Source organism: Leucopleurus acutus (assembly GCF_964270905.1).
Source record: "Leucopleurus acutus genome assembly, chromosome: 4".
NCBI lineage: Eukaryota > Metazoa > Chordata > Mammalia > Artiodactyla > Delphinidae > Leucopleurus > Leucopleurus acutus.
Window position 1 is genome coordinate 63,951,607 of NC_139146.1, and position 26,784 is coordinate 63,978,390.

At 38.8% G+C, this 26,784-nt stretch overlaps 2 protein-coding genes across 2 annotated transcripts; one reads left to right on the forward strand and one right to left on the reverse strand.

Moving 5' to 3' along the window:
• Nucleotides 1-459: 459 nt before the first annotated feature.
• On the reverse strand, nt 460-4,454 carry RPL9 (ribosomal protein L9). The gene is made up of 7 exons (XM_082838851.1): nt 4,384-4,454; nt 4,179-4,294; nt 3,495-3,590; nt 2,391-2,523; nt 1,439-1,519; nt 815-929; nt 460-537 (listed from the first exon to the last, which is right to left on the reverse strand). Exons 1-6 carry the CDS (start codon nt 4,427-4,429, stop codon nt 823-825), a joined length of 579 nt encoding a protein of 192 aa, XP_082694977.1. The 5' UTR covers nt 4,430-4,454; the 3' UTR covers nt 460-537; nt 815-822.
• Nucleotides 4,455-5,043: 589 nt separating this feature from the next.
• Nucleotides 5,044-20,513, forward strand: LIAS (lipoic acid synthetase). The gene is made up of 11 exons (XM_082838843.1): nt 5,044-5,171; nt 6,275-6,447; nt 7,407-7,500; nt 8,431-8,511; nt 9,680-9,836; nt 9,923-9,980; nt 11,828-11,956; nt 14,123-14,268; nt 14,911-14,981; nt 15,708-15,819; nt 19,027-20,513. Exons 1-11 carry the CDS (start codon nt 5,127-5,129, stop codon nt 19,077-19,079), a joined length of 1,119 nt encoding a protein of 372 aa, XP_082694969.1. The 5' UTR covers nt 5,044-5,126; the 3' UTR covers nt 19,080-20,513.
• Nucleotides 20,514-26,784: the final 6,271 nt, after the last annotated feature.

Below are 26,784 nucleotides of genomic sequence, written 5' to 3' on the forward strand. Positions count from 1 at the left end.
TCAAGGACTAGGACAAAGGAGTAAATGGCTGAAATTACGCTAAAACAGAGAACCTTGGGCCACAGCAACCATGTTTATCATGAATATAAATTAACTCCATCTTCTAATTCTTACTAAGACTGTATTACTTCTCAGCTGCTTTTTCACACAAGGTTACTGCAACTCAGGCACTTGCCCTCACAAATATTCAAATTCGTGCCTCTGCGAAATTACACATACCTTCAGGACATCTCCCAAAGTTCTTCATCCAATAATGAACAACCACAGTGTTGCCAGTCACTGTTACCCATATTCCTCTTGCCTGAAATACCCTTGCTATTCCTTCAAACCACTTCTCCCATTAAGTCTTACTAAAAAAAACCCTCCTATTCCTTCTGTTATTGTTCTTAGCACACTAGAATTTACTTAGCTGCTTACTGGCCAAATAGTTGGAAAGGGTAATCAATTTAAGAAAAAGTCTCAAGTCAAAAGAGCTTTTATTCATTTTTAAAATATCACATATGAGCCTGGCCTCTTGTGGTTTCTGTAACTGGATCACTGTAAAAAGAAATGAAAATGTCAGTAAATCTCCATCAATATCCTTGCCCAGAAAAGTTCTACTCTGAATCATCTAAAACATACTTTAAAATTATGACTTACTGGTTCATAGTAAAAATGTGTCAATTCTATCTCTTATTCTGCCAAATTTACTGTGTTCCAGAATGTAGGTCTCCATTTTCTACCTTTGCTACACGTCCAGTGTAAGTCTCTTGATCAATTAAGACCCCCAACTAAAGCAGTTAATAAAATTTATATGGACATTACAAGAACCTACCTCAGATCTTATTCATCAGCCTGCTGAACTGTTCCTTTTTCAGAAACATAGATACCATCCAAAAATTTTCTGATATCCTTGTTTTTTACTGTTGTGGCTTGCTGAATCAAAGCAGCTGTAAGAGTGAAAAAGATAAGGCAATTATTTTATCAGTCAAACCCAAATCATAAGCAAGTATTTTATTATATGCTATATACTCAAAACCCAAGTATCTTTGGGATAGTTTATTAGGGTCCCACAATTTAAAAAAACTCACCAATCTTTTTGTCTATCTCATTTCTCTCTCCTTCCCCATAATATTTTTTATTTAGTTACTTATGTTTGATTGCTCTATTAGAGGTATAACAAATTAAACTTGAGTCCTTTTGTCCCTATTAATATCCAATGTACTTAAGAGTCTTTTCTTTTGTGCCTTCACATGTTTAATTGTTTTTCTGTACACAGAGTTCCCAGGTCTGTTTTTAATTGACTGACCAGTGTCTTTACAAAATCCCCACGGAACACTGTAAGTAAAATAAACGGATGAAAAAAAAAAAGCTCACTAAAAGAACATATATCATGTATTCAACTACAAGATTTAGGTAAGATTTTATGGGCGTAATCAGGCACAGTAAACATACAAACCTGAATTTGACACAAGTTCAATGTCATTTCCTTCAAGAATCAACTCATCTTTCTGGGCTTGAGATACTGAACAAGCAACACCTAAAAAGGTAAGAGAGCATGTGCATAGTGTCAACATAAGATAAGATTTGTAGCATTATTTAAAATATTTAAATTAAGTAGCAATTTATTCCATTTAAAATTCCACACACCAAAAGAATTGTTTTTTAACAGAATCTGTATTATCTGGGCCAATCTTGTATTCCTGCTTGAATGAATCTGTCCCAGACTGATTACAGACTATGATTCAATTAAGGAATATGAGAAAAAGGTATCCAGCTAGTAGGATTTAGCTGTACAAAGATTTGTATCCAGTGTTACTTCTACTGTACATTTGCTTTCCCTCAAAGCTCATTTTTCACCTAAGGGTTCTCATTAAGTACTGCTGACCATAGCAACTATCATGTAATATTTCTGTAGAGCCATTAATTGGTACAATCCCTTCTTCCCACCCCCACAATTCAACGGAATCAAAAAGCATCAAGAGCACTAAGTTTTAAAACTTTCTAATGCTTCAGTGTTAACTATGTATCAGACAAGAACTATTTTTAAAACGCATTTCAATTTCAAGTCATTTAATCATGAGATGTTCCCAATTTTACAGATGAGTAAAATGAGCTACATATAGGTAATCTGCCCAAGGTTGACAGTGAGAGCTGAGACCTGAAACTAGGAAATCTAGGTATTAACCTCTTTTCAAATGGGTCTTTTTTTGGATTTCAGTTTGCAAAACCAATCACAGCTCCCATGGCCTGCAAACTACCCCAAATGTAAGCCTTCAGGAACCACAACTGGTATAAATATGATACAAAGCCATAATCAAACTGGATAATTCTGAAATAAATCTGGTCTTATTTATAGCTAACCCAAAATACCAGCCTTCACAAGTAGAAAGAAAATTTCTAAACCATACCTGGCCTCATCCGAACCCTGCGGATGTATTTTTCACCCAAAAAATTTCGGATTTCAACAAGAGAACCATTCTCCTGAATAACAACGTTGATGGGGAAGTGAGCATACACAGACCTCATCTTGTAACGGAAGCCCTAGGTTAAATAAACAAAATAAACAAACTATTAGCAATGCTGAGAAATTTGAAAGATAGGATTTCCAGTTTTTCTCTGAAAACCAAGGAGTTGCCCTTTTATAGGGAACATTTACATATTTGTCAAGGCTGTCTCCCTCCCTGCACCTAGAAAAGGATGACCAAATCTCTAGAAATTATCAATGGAGACTTTAGAGGAAAATTTCCTCCTTCCTGACAAAAGAAACTGAAACAGTTCTCACGCAGCACTCATTGTCAAGGTTTTGTAAAATGTATCACCTATACCAATCCTTACAACAATTTTACACAAAAACATGTGTTTCTGTGTCTCCTCACGACTGTGAAGCTCCTTAAGGAAGCATGTATTTTACCACCTGCTATGCCCACAGTAAACAATGCTAGTTTCCCATTAAAGGAGAAGCCCTTCATCTTGGACATCAAGCTAACATACTGAGTTACTAAGGTACGCCAGATTCCAAGAACTGATGACACCAAGACAGGCCCCCTGCCCTCAAGGAACCTAACCTGTTATGTTTTTAAGGAAATGGACAAGGAGCTCAGAAATTAGGTCCACCTTTTTCTATCCCTACAAGAGGTCCTGGTGGTGACAGGGATGAAACAAGAAACCAAAGCCTACCCTGTATGTTACATTTTTTATATATATAAAAAAAAATTCACCCCGAAGATGAGTCCTTTTTTGTGTGGAAAAAACACCATCAGCATACTATTAAGACCATCTGGTCTTTACTCTTATTTATCACTCAATCTTTACTCACATCACTTAATCCTAAGACCCAGGAATGCCTATGAAACACATTTGCCAAGATCACTTTTTCCCACGTACTTAATAAGCACACATAACTAAGTTACATGCATAACCTATTCTCTGCAGGAGACATTTATGCTGCATACGTAAATCACAGCTGAGAAACCTCCCCTTCCAAAACAAAGTAGTCTGGTTAACCTGCTTACCAGTGTAACACCCTTGATCATGTTCTGTACATGACTACAGATAGTGCGAACAGTGGCCAGTTCCTTCCTATTCCCCCACCATTTGTCAACCCGGAGCTGTAACAGAACAAAAACTTTAGAAAATTCTTTCCAGTAGTAAGTAGGCTTGGGAAAAAGTCCATTTATTCACAGTAAGTACTCTAGATTCTAGTATTTGCCCAAATTAAAACACGATTTTCAAGGAAAAATTAAACCACAAAGCCCTCAATTAACATTTTTGTTACTGTACATTACAGGTACACTACTACTTCACAAAGGAATGAAAACCCAGAACACAAGTTTTGTAGAAGCTGCATCAAACTTTACTCCTGGAAAACTAAAATACCAGGTTTAAAAGATCTACTGCTGCATTCCTAAGATTCTTACAAAACAATCAGAAGAAAAATAAACTTAACTTGTAACAGCAATAATACTTGATACGAATGACAACTACTAGTATTGATCTTTTATAACCCACTCTGTTCAGAATCTCGTTTTCCAATTTCACTGAAGCAACAACACCGAAACTAGTTCCGCTTCTGGACACCAAATTTTAAGTTAAAACACTGAACCTCAATTCCATAATTTTAAAAGCAACCCAATTTGATGCTCTTAAATCACAACCTTCCAAACAAGCAACTGAAGTGTCAAAAAACAAAAACTCACCCTCTTCTTTTTCTTCCCAAGAAGACTGAGTTCTACATTTATGTGATTAAAGTCCCTCCGCAGGGTGCCTCTGGGGCCCTTCACAATAACTGTGCGTCCCTTCAGAGTAATGTCGACTAGGAGAGAACGTATTCGTGAGGTCTCGGAACAAGGTATAGAGCGTGTAGTAAAGATGTAAGAAAAATGCAAGCACCAAGTCTCGTACCATTTTCTGGAATGTCGACAGTCTGATTGCTGAGAATGGTCTTCATTCTGAAACACAAACACTTGGGGTAAGAAGGCCGCAGAGGACCTGTTTTCGACCAAACTACGATGCACGGACCTCCACTCCTACCGGAGACCGCAGGCAAAAATCCCGGGAAGGATACGGGAGGACCAGCAGGGAAAGCGGCCCCCACTACGCTCTGGCCTGGAAGGAGCAGCTCCTCTGCGGGTGTTATAAGCCCAACGGGCCAACTCCCGCTCAACGCAACCCTGGGACTCCCATCAAGCCGGCGCCATCCCAGCAAGGCTGAGGAGCGGGAGTAGGCCTAAAAGCCCAGCACAGGGCTCGAATGCCATCGCCACCAAATTCATACGGCGTTCGCCGCCTGGGGAGACAACCAAAATAGGGCTTCCGAGGGCCAGACTGGCTCCGCTGGCTTTCCCCGAGCCGATGGCTTCAGATTCCCAAGGCCCACCGATCACATTAACCAACCTCACCTCGCAGTAGATGCGGCAAAGGGAGAGCGTCTTTCGTCATCACGTTCTTATAGGCCGTAGGGGTACTGCGTATTGCGTCATAAGCGCGCGACGCTACTAGGCTAAAGCAGCCAATCGCGGAGCAGCGCAGGTTTCACAGGGTCAGGTGTGGCTCAGATTGTCGGTCATAAATCGAGTGACGGTTTTTCCATCTTTTTTTCCCGGGAATTAGTGATCGCTCGGCCCTGCTAGAAAAAAAAGAGAGAGATGTCTCTACGCTGCGGGGGCGCGGTCCGCACCGTGGGCCCCCGGGTGAGCTGCGGGGCGAGCAGGGTGCGGGCGTGGGCGGGAGGGGGCTCCCATCCCTTTAGAGCGCCCAATAATGCCAGCACTTACTGAGTGTTTACTTCGAGCCACGTACTGTTCTAAACATTTTTCTTGTGGTATCTCATTTAATTCTTCCGACACCCCAGCGAGGTTAAGTCTCTGGTACTGGTTTGTTTGTAGGTCTCTCTGGCTGGCGCTGAGAGCTTTTTTTCTGCGTATCAGTGATTTGTACTCTGTATTTATTGTAGCGTTATAGGACCACTGCGGTGAGCACTCCAGATTACTGCTTTGTGTTGAGCTCTTGTGTACTAGACACCAGTTTGGGCAATTAGAACCCAAATCTATGCTCTAGACTCGAGTGGGAGACCTGGGCAAGTACAATAGCAATCGTGCAGCATTAATAGGCACTGTATTTTTTTTTTTTAATTCTTGAAGGTTCTTTTGGTTTATAAGTACTGACTTGAATTTTATAGTGTTTTGGCTGTCTTGTCCGTGTGTGTTCAGATCTAGAAGCCAATGGCTTCTTATGGTCAAATACATACTGAGTGACTTCCTTTAAACACAGAATGTAACCTAGAAAATTAAAACATTAGGTTTGGTTTCCCTTCTTCAAGTTCTGTGAAACTAGTTGAGCACTTCTACGTTTTAACACATATGCTTATCCAAAGTCCAAAGCAGAGAGATTTACTTCAAATTTCATTTAAACGTCCTTGACTCAAGTCAGGAATAGAAAATTCAAAGCTGTAGCGTCTTCTCCCTTATTGCAATTTAAACTTGAAAAACAGACTTTTAGTACCTAAATGGGTTACATGAAAAGTGTGGCATGTTAGCCAGTTCCAATGGTTTCCAAATCTATTCTAAATCCAGCAGGAAATGGTCAGCTCCCATTCTCCTTTAGGTTTGGTTTGTTCCCCTTGGGTCCTCCTTAATCTTAGATTCTCAGCTCCTACACAGAGCTTGTAAATAGTTTGACATAATTTCTGAATCAGTTCTCTGGGCTTTACCCTTACTTTTAGGTATTAAAATAGGTTAAAACTAAGTTATTCCAAACCCCACTAAATAAATGTCATAATGAACCCTTTGTTTAGGTATTTGGAAGATATTTATGCAGTCCAGTCAGAGAAGTAAGTTCCTTGCCAGATAAAAAAAAGAAATTTTTGCAGAATGGACCAGACCTTCAAGATTTTGTATCTGGTGATCTAGCAGACAAGAGCACCTGGGACGAATATAAAGGAGACTTAAAACGCCAGAAAGGAGAAAGGTAATTGAAATTTTGAGGTAATTTTAATGTCCCATTTCTTCATAGTGCATCATTTTCAGATATAACCAAGCCCTAGGGTATATTTTTAATCAGCTTGTTAAATTTAGCTAAACATCATTAGAAAGAAGTGATAACAAACATAGAATAGGTGAGATTGTTGGAATCTATTTCTTTTCTCTCTGCCCTCTGACAGTTTTTCTTCAGCCTTCCTAGGACTTAGCCATCCTACACCACCATCTCCCATTTTCCACCCAGCAACAAATTTCTTCAGAGAGCAAAGATTATCACCTTGTTACTAGTCTATTAAACTTTAATAAGTTTTTCATTGTTACTGGGTGTCGGTGATCTAACTTGTTGCTTCGCCTAGTCAATGTACATATGATCTATGGATAGCATGCCTTAGTTTAAAAGAATTGTAAGGGAATTTAGTGCAGAGAGCAAATTGTATTGGGAGATACTTTACCTAGCAACTTATAGATCACAGGTGGGTGGAAGTCAAAGGGAACCTGAGGAAATGTAGTCTTCACTCCAAATTTTAGATTTTTTTCCACTTAATAACTATCAAAATCTGGAATGTAGAGCAGAAAGTCCACTTGTGGGGGGTCTCTCCTTAATCTGAACAAATATAGAACTTTTTGTCAGTATTATTTTTTAGGGAATGAAATGTTCAAAAGCTTCTTCATTTTTTTATTGGGTTGGTGTTACTCTGTGCCTTTGCAAAAGTAGACATGAGCACAGTGCCCTGCTAGACACAGTTATAGGTGTTTTCTAAAGTGGTTTGAGCAAATCTAAATTTCATTCTCTGTTATTACTCCTATGGGAGAAATTAAAAGAGTTAATCCAGGATTATGGGGGGAAAATTCCTAACTAGGAATTGTAATAGAGCAGAGTAACTTCAAAGCTGTGTGATTATTTGGGAACATACTTGTTAATGTATAGTTATATTTGGCTTTCCTCAGGTTAAGACTACCTCCATGGCTAAAGACAGAGATTCCCATGGGGAAAAATTACAATAAACTGAAAAATACATTGCGGAATTTAAATCTTCATACAGTAAGTTATCAGAGGGTTAAATATCCCTCTTTACCAGAAGCCATAATTTTTCCATATATATGTAACTTAAAAATTAATAAAATACATATCAAAAATAGCAAGGAAAGTAAATAAAGATGTTTAGTGATACATTACTCTCAGTAATGGAAATATTTAAAGATTATTTTCCCTGCAAAAGAAACAAAAAGTAATTGTATTTTTTAACCTTTCATTTAACAGTACAAACAAAAAAAATTTTTTTTCTGCAGTTTCGGGAATGAGGGTTTTTGTGTGTTTTATATTACAAATTAAGTACATGCTTGTTGGAAAGGGTATATTAAATGTGAAGCATCCTATGTGCAATCTCAAATGTTTAACTGTTATACCACTTTAACTGTTCAACATATACCCTTGCAGGGCTTTTTATTTGCACATGTAAAATATATACATTCATATAGGTTTTTTTGGTTGTTTTTGTTTTTTAAAAATTTACTTATTTATTTTTGGCTGCGTTGGGTCTCCGTTTCTACGTGTGGGCTTTCTCTACTTGTGGCGAGCGGGTGCTACTCTTCGTTGCGGTGCACAGGCTTCTCATTGCAGTGGCGGGGTTCGGGGCTCTAGGCGCCCGGGCTCAGTGGTTGTGGCGCACGGGCTTAGTTGCTCCGCTGCATGTGGGATCTTCCCAGACCAGGGCTCGAACCCGTGTCCCCCGCATTGGCAGGCGGATTCTTAACCACTGCGCCACCAGGGAAGCCCCCTTCATATAGTTTTTAATTTAAAAATGGAATCCTAATATCTATATACTTCGACAGTTTCAACAGCATTTTTGAATAGTGAATTTCTCCATAAATATGCTGTGAAGAATGGATAGTGTAAACATGCCTGTTGACTAATTTGCTCAGTTGGTAAGTTTTTTCAACCTGACCGTATTCAGTTCCCTTTTACCCACAGGTGTGTGAGGAAGCTCGATGTCCCAATATTGGAGAGTGTTGGGGGGGCGGAGAACATGCCACTGCCACTGCCACAATCATGGTAAGCCCAGCCTCAAATTCTAAAGTCTAGAGACTGAAAGGAAATGTTTTGTGTCTTTCTCCTACAAATGTACATTATGAATCTCTGATCAGATTTCTTGTTACATATGAGTTTATGAGAAATGTGGGAAAAAACCCGACAGAATAATCCAGCCTGTTATGATCTCACCCTTCTCTGAATAAGTCTGTTATTGATTCTTCCATCTACCTGATGGTTAATCATGTGCTGCCTTGACATATCTCTTCTATTAATTTTTGGAAATGTTCTTCATGTTGGTTTAACTTGTTATTCATTTTGCCCCTTAAATAATAAGCATTTATTTTTCTCCCTCATGGGACTTTCAGTTGGCCTGTGTTCATCTGTTCTTGACTGGGCTAAGCTGGACTGTAGGAAGTAGGTTGGATTCAGGTCTGCTCTAGAGAGCTTTATTCATGGACCGGTGGCTCTCCAAGGCATATTCTTATTATGGAGGATGGAAGGAGCACAAGAGGGCAAGCCATCCATGCACATTTGAGGTTTCTGCTTTATCATGGCTGCTATCATTCTATTGGCCAAAATAAGCCACTCAAGCCAAGCATGAGTGGGAGTAGAGACATAACTTCCTCCCCAAGTAGGCAGGTCCTGCAAGTTACATGGCAGTGGGTGAGATGTATAATCTTAATATGATAGAGTAAGAAATGGGATTAACAATGCAATCTACCATATTATTTATACAGAGGAGTTTGGAGATTGAAGTATTGGGTTAAATATAAATTATGTGCAACTGAAAGTTCATACTTGTCTGGGGAATGTCTGATAAACTGTTGAGTTATATCAGCAAGAGACTATTTAGACGAGGAGCTGGGGCTTCTTATGAGATAGAGCTCCTTCTGGAATAATACAGAGCCAACCAGAGAGTTTATCTAAGTTATGCAATGTCAATTCTTGAAGGAAGGAGTGATTCTGAATACTCCATAATGGAAATCTCTGGTTTTATCCCTTGCCTTTCTTTTTCTTTAGTTTTACCATATATGTTTGTATTCCTTAACTGTATTGTTTAGCTTTGAATGTTTTAAATTTCTTAAAAACAGAATCAAAGTTTATACATTCATTGCAGTTTTATTCCCTAAACATTACATTCTCTAAGTCATCTGTTTATTTGATTTAAATTGTAACATCTCTATTCTAGTTGATGGGTGACACATGTACAAGAGGTTGTAGATTTTGTTCTGTTAAGACTGCAAGAAATCCACCTCCACTGGATGCCAATGAGCCCTACAGTACTGCAAAGGCAATTGCAGAGTGGGGTCTGGATTATGTAGTCCTGACGTCTGTGGATCGAGACGGTTAGTGCATCGTCATTACCTCTTCCAGAAATTGGCTCTTATCAAGTTATGACATCATCTTAAGCAATGGACTCTTTTGTTTCTAGATCTGCCTGATGGAGGAGCTGAGCACTTTGCAAAGACTGTGTCTTACTTAAAGGAAAGGTACTTACTTGTTTTTGTATTTGCTTGTGTAATTTAAGGACTTTTGATCCATGTAAATTCAGTTTATTTTAGGTCTTTACCTTAAAGCAGTGGTTATTAACCTTTTGTGGGGATTATAAACCTGTCTCATAATCTGCTGGAAATTATGTGGTCTTTTCTCCAGAAAAGTGGTATTCAAACATACAGATACATATTCGCAGAAATTTTAGGGATGTAGGGACACAAACTTATTCATGGACCTTTAGTCCATAGAGCCCCTCCTTCATATTTGAGTATCAGTCTAAACTTTGAGTAATTTTATGAGAAGTATAAAACTAATCTTCCTAGCACTGATTTAAATAAACCATCATCTAGAAGAAGTTAGGATGAGATAAACTCCCACATTGTTAAAATATGTAATCATGATATAAATTTTATCACTATTGATATGCCCTGGGAATTTTACCCATAACTCACATTTTATTAACATGTAAATTCTATGTATTTAAAAAGCATTTAAAAAGGAGTTTGTTTTTTTTTTAATTAATTTATTTATTTTTGGCTGCATTGGGTCTTCATTGCTGCGCGGGCTTTCTCTAGTTGTGGCGAGCGGGGGCTACTCTTCATTGTGCTGCGTGGGCTTCTCATTGCGGTGGCTCCTCTTGTTGTGTAGCACGGGCTCTAGGTGCGCGGGCTTCAGTAGTTGTGGCTTGCGGACTCTATGGAGTGCAGGCTCAGTAGTTGTGGTGCATGGGCTTAGTTGCTCCACGGCATGTGGAATCTTCCTGCACCAGGGCTCGAACCCATGTCCCCTGCATTGGCAGGCAGATTCTTAACCACTGCACCACCAGGAAAGTCCTATGCTTATTTTCTACAGCTCAGTACTAGTCTAGCACCCTCAGTAAATGTTTTTTCAGTGATTCCCCCAATATTTTCTATTTTATTTTTTTATAGTTCATTTAAAAAAAGTTTTGTTTGCCACCCACAAAATTGATCTGACAAACTACTAATGAGTCTCAACTTGCAGTTAAAAAAACAGTGAGTTACAAGATGTGTTCTTTGAACATCTCTTGTATCCATGGGAGGGTGTGTATGTGGTCCTTTCTACATCTGTTCTCGCATGAAACAGCTCCAAAAAAACCTTTGCAGTTGGGTTTGTGAAAAAGTTTTAGTTTCCCAGTCATTTCTACTACTTGTCAAAGGGAACAGCTTTATGACCTAGTTCATATTTTAATGCTTGAATGCATAAATATAGCCAGAATATAAATAGGAAGATTAATGTTTAGCTTGTATTTCATTTAAGCAAAGCTCATGACTCAGCAACTCAGAAGATAGTTTTTAAAGGTCAGAGCACTTGTGAAATATTTGTCTAGAGGATGCGAGGAGGGCACTATTCATGAATTTTAAAAGAATGCAGAATTAAAGGAATTAATATTTGCATTCACATAAGAGATATCCCAATTTATTTTCTAAAAAAATACAAAGGTTATTTTATATTTAATGTTTTATATTTGTATTTTAATTCCTTTAAACAATTTTTAATACCTACTTAATAAAGTTTAAAATTCTATATAATCCCAAAATTTACCAAAATTTATTCTGATCATTATTTACATGCATATGTGTTTTAACCACAGTGTGCACATTATTTGATGTTTTAGGTTTGATTGGTTTTTTGGGGGGTTTTTTGTTTGTTTTTCATTTAACAGTTCATATATAAACATTTGTGTGTTCATGCTATTCTTGGCAAGGTTCTAAAGCTTACCGTGTTGAAACTGATACTGAATGAGTACTGGTGGCTTCTATTTTGAGCAACAGTTATGTCAATTCTTTTCCTCAGTTTGATACTTATCTCTTTTTCACCCTAGGAATCCGAAAATCCTTGTGGAATGTCTCACCCCTGATTTCCGAGGAGATCTTAAAGCAATAGAAAAAGTTGCTCTGTCAGGATTAGATGTGTATGCACATAATGTAGAAACAGTTCCAGAATTACAAAGGTGATTTCATATACAGAGTAATGTTGGGAAGTTTGGAGGGTCAGAATCTGCTACATTTTCTCACTTGTTTCAGGGGAGAACTTCGTAATTCGCTTTTATAAAGTGAACTCTGTTTTTAAACAAAAACAACATACGTCTATTGCAGAAAAATTTAAAAATGTAGCCAACAAAAAGAATGTAAACATCACCCATAATATTTCCACCTAGTAGTATCAATTACTAACATCTAAGTGCAGTATATATACTTATATATTTATACATGTGTGTATATGTTTTGGTACACACACACATAATGAGCATCTTTTTTTTCTTTCTTTTTTTTTTTTTTTGGTAAAGTATCATTGCAGGTACCAACGAGCTGTTTTTTTTCAAAAAACAGTTTTCAAGAAGAAAAACTTACTTGAGCAATTGCTTTGATTGTAGTTCTAAAAAAAGACTTTTTACCATCCACTTGGCAATAATATATGCAGTAAATGATGCTGAAGAAAAACCTAGTACACTCAGGTGTATTTCAGATCTCTTTTAAAAAGTAGATACTATGCTGTCTTACTCTTCCTAATGATTTTAGTAGTTAGGAATAATTACAGATTGTTATTCTACATCAATAAGTACATTCATATTTCAGAAAAATGAAAAATTTGGGGCAAGATTAATAATTCATTTTCATTATTTTAGTAAAGCATTTGATAGTGATTTTATTAGGTTCTACACATTATTCTGTGTTAAAGAAAGAAGTAGGATAAACAATAACCAAGATTTCCACTAAATCATAAATATATTAGGGAGCATGACTTGAATTCAGTGGAGAAATAACTTCCAAAAAGTAATTTCCTTATTATCAATTGTGTGTGTGTATGTGTGTGTGTTTTAATATTTATTTATTTATTTATCTTGGCTGTACCTGGTCTTAGTTGCTGCATGAGGGATCTTCATTGTGTCATGCATGTGGGATCTAGTTCCCCAACCAGGGATCAAACTTGGGCCCCCTGCATTGGGAGCATGGAGTCCTACCCACTGGGCCACCAGAGAAGTCTCTGTGATTATTTTAAAATTTATTAATTTGTTTCCTCTCTTCCCTGTGAACTGGTCTCTGATTAAAAATAACAACCATAACAACAAATCAATTACACAGAATAAAGGTACATTAGAATTCAAATGAAGGCTGATTTAACATCACCAACTTTGTGTCCTTTGGGCCTTATCCATTTAAGCCATGTTGGTTTGGCCCCTGTTGAAGTCTAGCACACAGCCTGTTCCAACCCTGTCATATCTCATGATACCACCACCAGTGGGTGCCAGTTTCTCTGTTTTCATTTTAAAAACATTATCTGGGACTTCCTGGTGGTACAGTGGTTAAGAATCCAGCTACCAATGCAGGGGACACGTGTTCAAGACCTGGTCCCAGAAGATACGACATGGCTGTGGAGCAACTAAGCCCGTGCGCCACAACTACTGAGCCTGTGCTCTAGAGCCCGTGCCCCGCAACAAGAGAAGCCACTGCAATGAGAAGGCAGTGCACCGCAACAGAGTATCCCCCACTCACCACAACTAGAGAAAGCCCACGCACAGCAACTAAGACCCAACACAGCCAAAAATTAAATTAATTAATTAATTTTTTAAAATAATAAAAAACATTATCCTTTGCAGTGAAAATTCCAGAATCATGTATTATTTTACTTAAGAGATGTCAAGCTATATACTTACCAGCAGAGGGCAGCTTAGTCTTTAGAAATGAACATAAAAGTTTCATTCCTCTGAAATGGTTCAGGTTAAATGGTTTTTTCTTTGTTCAGTATCAAGATTTTCTTCCACTTTTTTCCCCTTCTCTCTTGACTACTCTTCTAATCACTTATTCTCAGCTTCGGAATCCTGGTTTCTCAATGAGTAATTCATAAAATGAACTATTTCATTCATTACTTCCATTCTCATTTTCTCTGCCCCAGGCTTGAAAGGCCTGAAAAGTCAACAGAGTTGGGGGCCTAGTGAAGCCTGATTTTCTTTCCTAAAGTAGCACTTAGACATTTGTGCAAAAATGTTACCATTGAACCATATGATGTAGCATGATGTCCAGAATGTACTTTTCTGGTCTTTCACGTTGCTTGCATAATTATGTACTTAGTTGAGCTTGTGGTTATTCATGCTGACAACAGCTTTGCTGTTTTCAAGGAAGGTTCGTGATCCCCGGGCCAATTTTGACCAGTCTCTACGCATACTGAAACATGCCAAGGAAGTTCGACCTGATGTTATTTCTAAAACATCTATAATGTTGGGTTTAGGTGAGAATGACGAGCAAGTATATGCAATGATGAAAGGTAAATAAATTGAAAATGAAAACTCTTTTCCATTTAATTTGAGTAATAGCAGGAGTCCCACTTTGAAGGACCTGTTATGCTTTCTCCATAGTCTCAGTGAAAGTGCCAGTGAGAACATATGTATAGTATGTGTTGTAAACAGCAGGAAAGGAAGTATGTTTTCTTAAAACTTTATGGAATGAGGTACAGGATGCTCAGGATATGAAATTTGCATCCCATTTTATTTCTTACCCTTTCATCAACTAAAAACATGATTTTGTCCACTTATTCACTCATTAGACAGTTTCTGAGTCCAGCCACGTACCAGGAGCTCTGTCAAGCACTGACAATCCAAAGATGACTAGGATGAATTCAGGCTTTGAGGAAGTGCTTACTTATAGAATTGTTACACAACATGGTGTGCTTTGGACTTCGCTGAACCTTAGTCCATTAAATCCATTTGCTTTGTGATTCTTGCGCTTCTTAAATTTTAAAATATGAAAGCTTTTATTTTACCTGAAGATCCTTGGCCAACTTACAGTTATTTATTGGTTCAAAGAGTAATAAGTTCAAATAATAATTAAAAGCTGCTCTTTACAACAATGCATACAGTTAGCATTGTAAAAACATCTGCTTATGTAACGTGTGCTTTTTTTCCTGTAGTACTTCGTGAAGCAGATGTGGACTGTTTGACCTTAGGACAATATATGCAGCCAACAAAGCGCCACCTTAAGGTACAACTACCATAAATTGCCAAATGTTTAATGGTAATCTGAATTAAATCTTTATTTTCTTTAGGTAAAATTAAGAAGCTGCTGGCTTTTTAGTGTAGTGTTCCGTGGATATTTCTATGTTCCAGTTTCCATTTTATTATCTGCATAAAGCAGCTACACTGGCATTTATTTGCTGCCCCCCAAATTGTATAACTTAAGTGACCTACAGGAAAAAAATTTTTAAGTTGGAAAGTTGTGTTCATTCACACTTGGTGATCTTGTGATTTGTTTTAGAATTATATGAGAGCCAGAGGTGAAGTAAGAAAGAAAAGTAGGTCTCCCTATTTCTATATTGGACATTTATTCATTCATTCAAAAAACATTTCTTGAGTAGTGACCATGTGCCATACACAGTGCCGAGCAGAAGATACAAGATTAGTAACACAGTCTTGTCCTCAGGAATCTTTTTTTTTTTTTCTGTCAGGAATCTTATAGAAATAGGTGTGACTAATTTTTGATTGTACCTGTTGGTCAATAAAGGAATGATACAGATATATAATCTCTACAAATAGTCTCATTTTCTTTCCCTTTTGGAATAGCTAATATAATTCCAAATTGATATGTTTCCCCTCTTCTCTAATTTCACTATAATTACGTTCTGACCGAGTAGCCAACAAGTAGATTTTTGTATAGAACCGAAATGATTTATGAAAATTCTAGAATCTAGAATTAATTCTTTAAATCTAGGTTGAAGAATACATTACTCCTGAAAAGTTCAAATACTGGGAAAAAGTAGGAAATGAACTTGGATTTCATTATACTGCAAGTGGCCCTCTGGTGCGTTCTTCATATAAAGCAGGTAAGTTAGACTGCAGAGCATGGTTCTATTTAGTCTGTAATTTTCCACATTAAAATAATAATAGCTGTGGTTGTCTTTTGTGGGGAAGAAAAAAATTTTTTTTTTCCTGAAATATCTTTAGGAACTTTGCTCCGTAAGGGTAAGTATCTATTTGACAACATTGCTGCTTGCATTAATATCTTTGTGTTTTTCCTCCCAGAAGCAACAGGAAAAAAAATCCATAAGGTTATTTTCCCTATGGAAATGTTTAGTGTAATTTTATTATCTACAGTGCAATTATTTATTTTAACTTATTAATTTATTTATTTACTTTTGGCTGCATTGGGTCTTTGTTGCTGCACACGGGCTTTCTCTAGTTGCGGCGAGTGGAGGCTACTCTTCCTTGCGGTGCATGGGCTTCTTACTGCTGTGCCTTCTCTTGTTGCGGAGCACAGGCTCTAGGTGCACAGGCTTCAGTAGTTGTGGCACACGGGCTCTAGAGCACAGGCTCAGTAGTTGTGGCGCACGGGCTTAGTTGCTCCGCAGCATGTGGGATCTTCCCCGACTAGGGATTGAACCCTGTCCCCTGCATTGGCAGGAAGATTCTTAACCACTCTGCGCCACCAGGGAAGTCCTACAATGCAATTTTTTTACCTCTGTAATTTCGGCTCTTATTTTGATCAGTAGCTTGAGCTGACTTATAAAAATAAAAGCCAGTTTCTTTTTTTCTTTTTTTAATTTATTTATTCATTTTTGGCTGCATTGGGTCTTCATCGCTGCACACGGGCTTTCTCTAGTTCTGGCGAGCGGAGGCTACTCTTCATTGCAGTGCACAGCCTTCTAATTACGGTGGCTTCTCTTGTAGCGGAGCACAGGCTCTAGGCGCACAGGCTTCAGTAGTTGTGGCACGCGGGCTCAGCAGTTGTGGCTCACGGGCTCTAGAGCACAGGCTTAGTAGCTGTGGAGCATGGGCTTAGTTGCTCCACAGCATGTGGGATCTTCCTGGACCAGGGATCAAACCCGTGTCCCCTGCATTGGCAGGCGGATTCTTAACCGCCGTGCCACCAGGGAAGTCCTAAAAGCCTTTTTCAAGAGATAAAGTCATGTGGTAATGGCCATTACAAGAATAAACAGCTAGTTGTTTTTTGGGTATGTCCAAACCATGTTATACTATTAATGATCTTTTAAATGACTTACATAGTGGAGTCTAAATCCTAGATGTGTTAAAATTAGGCATAAATTCTATTTGTAAAAATTAATGTTCTGATGTTAGTAATATTCAGTGTGTTCCTGTAAAGAAACTGAAGACATTTTAATGAACTAACAACAGCTTATCTTAGTTATAAAACCCAAGAATTTGATTCAACACTGACTGACAGGATGTGGGAATTTTGGAAACCAATAATGATAAGTGATTTATTCTTTAAGGAGCACTATTGGCAAGCTAAGATTATATATAAAGGATAGGACCAACATCAGCTTCCAGGGTGGTCAAAGTAGAATAATGTCATTTGAAAGGACTTTTTATTTTGTTGGTTTGGGTTTTTTTGTTTGTTTTTTGTTTTGTTTTGTTTGTTTTTGGTAAGGAAAATTTCTAACAATTATGAGGAAGTGAGTTATAAACTTTAATTCCTTTAAAATTACCAGTAAAAGGTGAAAGTATTAGATTTAGATAATGGATTAGGATCTAATAATATGGTTCTACTCTTACCAGATTTAGATGAGGCATGGGGCAGCACGGATTATTCTCTCCATTACTTGGCAAGATTATGAGTCTTAGGATTCTTGGTGATTGTGTACAGATACAATCATCACAATTCTACTCATGTATTAAGATGGCAGAGAAGTTCATCAGACTCCTCATAAAGTCGGGCCTGCAGTGCTGAACTCTGCCAATAAGCTTTGAGCCGTGCTATAACAGTGATAGACTAAATGGAACCCTAATGACCGGAAAAGTGAAAGGGCCCCCTCTAAGCAGCTAACTTAGTGCATAGGCACGTCTTAGGGGGTGGAGAGAAAGCAAGCCCATTATAAATGAGAGCTCTTGCTTCCCTAGAGGGGAATAAGCTAAAGAGATGCCATCAAATGAATCTGCTCAACTGCAGCAAGGTCTGTTTTATAAACATCAGATCCAGGCTAATAATGTAGCAGAATCGCTCTCTGAAATGAATTGTGCCAACAGCAATACTTTGTCGGTGATGAGGAATAGATGGTGTACATGAAGTGGAATAAATGCACAGAAGCAGCCCACAGATACAATAGGGTCACCCTTTATAATATTTCTTTACTAGAAAGAGTAATGGTAAAAATTGTAGTGATAGAAAAAGTTTTTTAAGAATAATGACTAGGGACTTCCCTGGTGGTGCAGTGGTTAAGAATCCACCCGCTGGGCTTCCCTGGTGGTGCAGTGGTTAAGAATCTGCCTCCCAATGCAGGGGATGCGGGTTCAAGCCCTGGTCCAGGAAGATCCCACATGCTGCAGAGCAACTAAGCCCATGCATCACAACTACTGAGCCTGCGCTCCAGAGCCCGCGAGCCACAATTCCTGAAGCCCGAGTGCCTAGAGCCCGTGCTCCACAACAAGAGAAGCCACCACAATGAGAAGCCGGTGCACCGCAATGAAGAGTACCCCCCATTCACTGCAACTAGAGAAAGCCTGCGCACAGCCACAAAGACCCAAAACAGCCAAAAATAAATAAATAAAATAAATAATTAAAAAAAAAAAGAATCCATCTGCCAATGCAGGGGACGCAGGTTTGAGCCCTGGTCTGGGAAGATCCCACATACCGTGGAGCAACTAAGCCCGTGCGCCACACTACTGAGCCCGCATGCTGCGAGTACTAAAGCCCACGCACCTAGGGCCCGTGCTTCACAACAAGAGAAGCCACCGCAGTGAGAAGCCCGCGCACCACAACGAAGAGTAGCCCCCGGTCACCACAACTAGAGAAAGTCCGCGCGCAGCAACAAAGACACAATGCAGCCAAAAACGAACAATAAATAAATTTATGGAAAAAAAAGCTCTTTTAAAAGAAAAAGAATAATGACTAAGCATTATGGTTGAGGAAAGTACCAAAGATATGTGAGGTTAGAAAATTATTGCCATTGAGATTTGAGAAGAGAAAAACACCAATAAATACAAAAGTCTTCTTTAAAGGGAAACACTGAAGTATAATTATTCTGAAGTTTACTTTAAATTGCTATTAATGTATTTTTATTTTTCCTAAATAGGTGAATTTTTCCTGAAAAGTCTGGTGGCTAAAAGAAAAACAAAAGCCCTCTAACACTTAACAAGACATTCAAGATCACAGGAATTTTAAAACTTTGACTCCAGTTGGTAACAGAAGTGATGGCAGAATGCCTAAACTTCAGTGGATATATCCCAGTCTTTTTGTTTTACGAAAGATATCAATAAGCTGTGCATATTTAATTATCATAATTCATTTGTCTTTTAGCATATCTTCTTTGTCCCAGTAAACAATTGCTTGTTATGATGTAATCATAAAACATCTTTGTAAGAGTTTACTGTTAATAGTGTAGTTTAAACAATACATTAAAAACTTGTAGAAAATCTTTTAAGCCTCTATACATCATTGTCACGTTTCATTTCTGAAAAATGACATACTGTGATGAAACAGTCAAAATAGATTGAGATTGTATCTGTTTACTTATAAGTAGCATATGTCCTTTGCATAATAGCATAACATCGTTGGAATAATGTAGAAAGACTTAAGAGTTTCAGTGTTGACTCTTCACATTGATATGACTACTTTATACCTACAGAAGAGTTTTATGCTGATTGCTTATTTAGGACCTCTATTAAACCAAGACCATGATGTTGTCCAAGATGGGGAAATATAACCTAAAAATAAAACATTAACTCTCATTTTATAATAGTTTGCTACATCACATGCACTATCCATTTGTTCCTTTCATTCCTCTCACCACTCTGGTGAGGTGGCTGTATTCTATCATAGTAATGACCTGAATGAGGAATTTCTTTCCTGAGTACTAGAACTCAAATTCATCTTTTGACTCTGAATCCTGTTTTTCTACTACATCTCACAAAGGAAGTACTTAGATGGCAGTATTATAAAATATGTAATTTGGATAGCCAATTTTGTTTTGAAGTTTTAAATAAGTGAACTAATTTTTTTTTTATAAAATGCATAACTTTGAAAATTAGTTACATTTTAATTTAACTCAGGGAGCCATATATACTTTGACTCACTTTCCTTATAGATCCTAACAAATTTTGCTGTGTAAAATTAACCCCATCAACTTTCCATTTTAACATCTCCGGCAACTACCCTCCTTCAAAATCTATTATTTCACCGGAAAAATGGATTACTTTTCAGACTCTGATTTTGTAACATAATCTGATGTTTCCTAATTTTGCACAGTGTAGGCAGTTGGTAATGAAACATTTTAGCAGAAGAGTCATTTTGTCAAATGAAATGTTTGGTATCCCAATGTAAAATAATTAAAATGGCATTTTATTAGCACAAATGTATGTCAAGGTTTTAGATTTGTAACAACTACACATAAAAATAGTGAATGATAAGATGAAGCTATTTTGATACATATGTGAAATTGGGAGTCATGGATGACGTTTGCAGTCTTTGTCAGGCCTCAACAGTCTACTTACTCCTTTGTTTTATTTTGGTTATATAGTATTGAGAAAAATCCTGACTGATACAGCTAAATAATGATAAATTTTTTTTTTTTTTTTTTTTTTTTTTTTTTGCGGTACACGGGCCTCTCACTGTTGTGGCCTCTCCCGTTGCAGAGCACAGGCTCCGGACGCGCAGGCTCAGCAGCCATGGCTCACGGGCCCAGCCGCTCCGCGGCATGTGGGATCCTCCCGGACCGGGGCACGAACCCGCGTCCCCTGCATCGGCAGGCGGACTCTCAACCACTGCGCCACCAGGGAAGCCCGATAAATTATTTTTAAAATTTAAAACATCTTGTAATCTCAGCATACTCTCCAGTTAAATTTAATCCAAAAACCTGAAAGATGATTAGCAGGAAATGTTTGTTTCAAAGTGGAATCACAAATAGTATCTTCTGAATTTGTTATTCATTCACTCATTAGAATATGTGAACAAATGCCTGGATCTTGCTGGACATTTGAGCGTAGAGAGTGGGTGCTGTAGAGGTGTAGTCCCTTGCATAAATGTACAAGAATGGACAGGCTTGAATTTTAAAAGGCCAAGGCAGAGCCTTGACCTTCGTAAACAATGATGCATTAAAAAGAAGTGTATTTAAATGCACAGACATGGCAGGTGGCCTATACAAAATTTCTTGATCGCGCAGCACAAGTTAATGCATCAGTGGTATCTGGCATGTGCCCATTTCAGTATGTCTGATCTTTTTCTTTCTGTAGCACCAATAGTATTTTTAAGAAAGTGAAAGTGACAAATGCACATGGTTTTTAAGAAATCAATTAGTACAGGGGCCACTGTCCCCTTTCCAGCCACTGAATCAGCCAACCCTGAAACCCAATTCCTGTTTGGTGAGATATCTTTACTATTATTATTATTTTTTTTTTTTGGACCATACCATGCAGCTTGGGGGATCTTTGTTCCCTGACCAGGGATAGAACCCAGGCCCCAGCAGTGAAAGTGCCGAGTCCTAACCACTGGACTGCCAGGGAATTCCCTGAAAACATCTTCACTTTAGAGATATTATTTGTATTACTGCATTAAGAAGCATGAGCTCCAGTGGACTTAGGCAGAAAAATGGGAATAACACCCCAAAGAAAGATTCAGAGTATGAGTAGAGCAGAACAGCAGGAGCAGCCGCTGAGAGAGATTTGAGTACATGCCCTTCATCCTTGTGGGGACTCCCAGCTACTCAGAAGCCACACATACATTTGTGCTAATAAAATACCATTTAATCTATTTTGTATTGGATTTCCATGAAAATTTCATTTGATGATGATTCTCTTGCTAAAATTTTGGCCACCACATTTTAATTTTCAAGAGCAGTTCTCTGATTTTTTTTTCCCCCTTTTAAATAGCATTCTGTTCTTGTTTCCTAGCTACAAGTTCTTCCATTTTTCTCTCTGAGGATAGTGTCATTCTCTGCATTGAGCATTGTCTCTGTTTCCTTTGTTTGTTTTGGTCTCTGCCTTTTGTGTGGCTCTCCTTCATCTCCTTGGCTGTACAGACATACTAAGTGATGAGCCACTCTAAAGCTATTTGGAAGCTGGGGTGGGGGGAGCTATCTAATTGATAGAGCTCCACTGGAGCGTGTTTGGGGCATGAGCTAGATTTCTCAATGAGTGACTCCCAAATGTCAGGATTGAAAATAATAATTATAATCCTCAAGTCTCCTGCCTTGAGGGTTATAAACTTGGCTGCCTGCTTACTCAGAGCCAGATGAGTAAAAGCAAGCTGGTTAGGGGAGCATGGGTCTCTGTTCCATAGGCAGGCTTTTATTTAGTTTCCTCGTTTCCAGTCTGGCAACTTACTAACACCCTCCCCAAGGCTGAACCTTTCTAATTCTATTCCTCCTGAAAATAAACCTCTAATATCCCATGAGAGTAAGGGGTGGGAAAGGGAGTTTCTTGGTGTGGGTAGGGTAGAGACTTGGGTGCAGTCAACTCTTCCTTATACAGCCTTCCATCAAAGTCCCCTGTGTTTAGCCCCACACCTAAACCCCACCTGTTGTGGTATGTGGTGCCTCTAATTCTTGTGATCTTCTCAGGGACCAGTTGCCTACATCTAGAAGGCAGTCCCTTATGTGGGCATTGAAGTTTCTGCTTGCTCTTTATAGTAAGTTACTTAGCCTCCCCTGGTCCACTTTCTAAAAATTGTTTGACATCTCTCATCTACTGGTGCCTCCTTTCTCATTCTTTGTCCTTATCTATTTACAGCTTTCTTATTTCTTTACTGCTGTTTTAGTGAGATTTCAGGAGAGAATGAATATAGTGCATGTGGTTAATTCAACGCACGTAACCCAAAAGTGCAGACAGTGCTTTGACTTGCTGGCTTTGCTTTAGGGCAAACTTGCAGACAGCTGGTATTGGACTTAGGGTTTGTTCTGGTGGAGAACAGTACTCATTGTTATAGTTCTCCCCAGGCAGTCGAATCAATTTCTTTAGAGAAGAAACTTCACCCTGCCTCCACCTACCTTTTTTTTTTTTTTCCCCTTGACCCTGGGGGCTGGAAGATGTAATCACATGGGTGTAAATGCCAGGCTGCCTGTCATTGTGCCTCTAGAGGTGGATGAGATGAGAAGGTTGACTGTTCAAGTTAAAGACCTACAGTTAAGGCCCTGGTGGGTGCCCCTCTCTCTCCCACCTCCTTTTGGGTAGAGCCTCTGCTGTTCTGCTGGGCAGGGCCTCCTCCTCTGGCCCTCACATCAATATTCCAGGAAGCAACTCTTCTCTTTAGTCCGTGTACATCTATCCACTCAAGGCTTTCCAGAAATTTATTTAAATCTCTTCACCACTGATGGCCTCCTCCTATTCTCTTTGCTTTATTGGATTATGCCTTTTCCCCCCCTCACTGTAATTTTAATGGTGTCCTTAGAAGGGAGAGGATATAAATGTGTGCTCAGTTTGCCATGTTGACCAAGAACTCGGCTTGCTGTCTTTTTAATAGTAGCTTTGTAGATAATTTTACATATATAATTATCTATGTGTGTATATATGTATTTATGTTTATATTTAAATCAGTCATTTGCTGAATTCCTGAAGCATCTCTGGATGCTTGGGTCGGTCATGGTTTGAAAATCATTGGTAGAGAACAAGTAACATTTAATATTCACTTTACATCTGTATGTTTGCCATTATGTATGCTTGCTCATTAGTGTTAGAAAAACTAACAAACACTATGTTTAGTGTTACTAATTAAAATACATCACCTACCACTGTTTCCTAAACTCCAGTCATTCATGTAAAACTGTCACAAAGTTTTGCCCTATCTGAATGGGAACTATAGTATTATATATTAATTTTTTTTTACAATTGACTAAATTTCTAAACTTAAATTCCTTTAAAGTGAAACTTCATGTAGAATATTTAGCTGGCGCGTGGTTGATTATCCTGCTAAAAATTGTATTTCCCAGAGTCCTTTGCAGCCGGTTGTGGATATGTGACTAAGTTGGGACCGATGGTATGTGAGCATAAATGATTTGTGCTACTTCTGAATGTGCTGTTAAAGGGTGGGTCCTACTTTTCCCTTCTCTTTCCCCTTCCCTGCTGGCTGGAATGAGAACATGATGTTGTAGCTGGAGCAGCCATCTTGAACCATGAGATAGGAGACTTGTGTAAAGGGTGGCAGAGCCCAAGTAAAGAAGTCGGAGCCTCTGATGACTATGGAAGTGCTCTGCCAGCTGTGGACCACTGACCTGGACTTCCATGTCTGAGCGAAATATGTTTCCGTTCTGTTTAAAACACTATCATTTTTGGTCTCTGTTAGAGCAGTCAAGTTTATATACTAATATAATTTGTAAGTCATGTTTATTGTAATGCCTTTAAAATAAATGCCTATTAAAATTAAGAAAAATGTATGTTCACCTAAAATAATCTGCCTTGTTACTAGTGGTATATTGTAAAATGCAGATCTACAATGACTGATCTTTTGGACTATATTCAGGAAAAGGAAGGGAGGAAGACAGCAAGAGGTCACTGTATCCAACTTATCCTCTGAAGTTTAAAGGTCCCTTGTAAGTATTATTTTGCAAGTCGGCACTAATGATATATTCATGCCTGGGTTTTGGTCTAAAACTTTAATACAGTGTCAATGTATGAATAAACTAGATGGTAACATCTAGTTTGGGGCAGCAACTCTGGAAAGCAAGTTTGAGTCTGTCCTTTAGTATGACTAACAAATATCTCTTTTTTTTTTTAAGAAAATGACTGCAGGGCTTCCCTGGTGACACAGTGGTTGAGAGTCCACCTGCCGATGCAGGGGACACGGGTGCGTGCCCCGGTGCCGGAAGATCCCACATGCCGCGGAGCGGCTGGGCCCGTGAGCCATGGCCGCTGAGCCTGCGCGTCCGGAGCCTCTGCTCCACAACGGGAGAGGCCACAACATTGAGAGGCCTGCGTACCGCAAAAAAATAAAAAAGGAAAGAAAATGACTGCATTTTAAAAAGAAAACCTTTGGTGATTCCATTTATCATTTTTTTAAAATATTTATTTGGCTGCATTGGGTCTTAGTTGCGGCACGGAGGATCTTCGTTGTGGCGTGCAGGCCTCTCTCTAGTTGTGGCGCACAGGCTCTAGAGCGCGCAGGCTCAGTAGTTGCAGCACATGGGCTCTCTAGTTGTGGCGCAGGCTCAGTAGCTGCGGCGCGGACTTAGTTGCCCCACGGCATGTGGGATCTTAGTTCCCCGACATGGGATCGAACCCACGTCCCCTGCATTAGGAAGGCAGATTCTTAACCACTGGACCTCCAGGGAAGTCCTCCATTTATCATTTTAACAGTTCTAAAGTTTACACTTCAGTGGCATTAAGTACATTCACAATGTTGTGTAACCATTGGTGTCTCCATTTTGACTATTAAGTGAAGCCCAAACTCAGCCTGAAATTCAAGGCTTTCTACAATCTGTCCTTAGTCTAAACTTCCAGTCTTCTCCAGCTGTTCCTCTTCATGCTCCCAACCCCAAACAAAAAGCAACTTGCTTTCCCTAGAACCAGTCTGAATTTTCCTGCAGGCGTCTTTTTGCTCCCATTGCTTTTGCCACTGACGTGCTCATTTGACCCACTTTCCCTGTCAAGATCATGTTTGTCTGTTAAGGCCCACTTCAAGTGCCCAGATAGCATTTTGTTTTTATCATTTATGGCTATTTTCATATTTTGTCAGTTATTTCTGCATGTATCTTAGCTTCTCCACAAAATTGCTCTCATTCATCTGTGCTCTCCATTTTTTAGCACCACACAGCATCTGCCTTATAGTGGGTACACAGACACCCAATTTGAAATAGTTTAAATAGGGTTACTCAAATGTGAGTACAAATGAACTTACATAGAAAATGAGACCTTAACTTCAATAGTTTGTCTTACTGAACCTCGCTCCTCTTCTTCCCCATCCTTACCCCCTGCAGAACCTCAGACCCTCTTCTAGTAGTTGGGAGTCCCTGGGAGGGGGAAAGGCAAGTATTTACATCCTTCTCTGCTGCCGCTCATGCTGTTTTGCCCTATCCATCATCTGTTTCTTCCCTTGGGATGCTATCCCATCAGTCTGCTTAAGGTCACAAGTGCCCACTCTTAATACCTCTGAAATTAGGATGCTTTCAACTTCAAGTAAGAAAAGCTCCTATTCAAATGGTCATGACTGTGAGCAAGTTACTTAATCTTTCTAGCCTTCTGCCCTCCACCTGAAAATGGGATGGAACTTACCTCAAAGGCCTTACATGAGGAATAGATGAGAAAATGCACCTAAAGCACTCAGTGTAGTGCCTGCCCTGTAAGGCTGTGTTAATTACTGTACTCTTAGTGACTCCAGAGCCTACACGTGGCTCTGGGTCAGTGGGCCTAACGGGAGTGCCCATCACCTGCCGGCCACTGCCAGTAAGATCTCTGTGTAGTCACTGATCTCATATAATCCGCATAACAGCTCTGAGTTAGAGATGAATTATCTCTACTTTATGGATGAAGAAAATAATGCAGTCAGGATTTAAAGCTGGAAGTCTTAAGTGGAATAACACATGATTTCTGGAGAACATATTGTGGGAGACAGATACTACTTTTTTATATATTCTTTTGTATCTATTTGAATTTTTAAAAATCATGTCCATGTATTATTTTCAATTTTAATTACTAGTTAATAATCTCACATAAAGTACTAGCTAATAAAAATAGAAATCTTTTTTTACCACACCTGTGCAGTTTGTGGGCTCTCAGTTCCCCAACCAGGGATTGAACCCGGGCCACGGCAGCGAAATCCTGGAATCCTAACCACTAGGCCACCAGGGAATTCGCCTAAAAACAGAAATCTTGTATCAGCTTTTAAAATACACATGGTCTTTAATTTT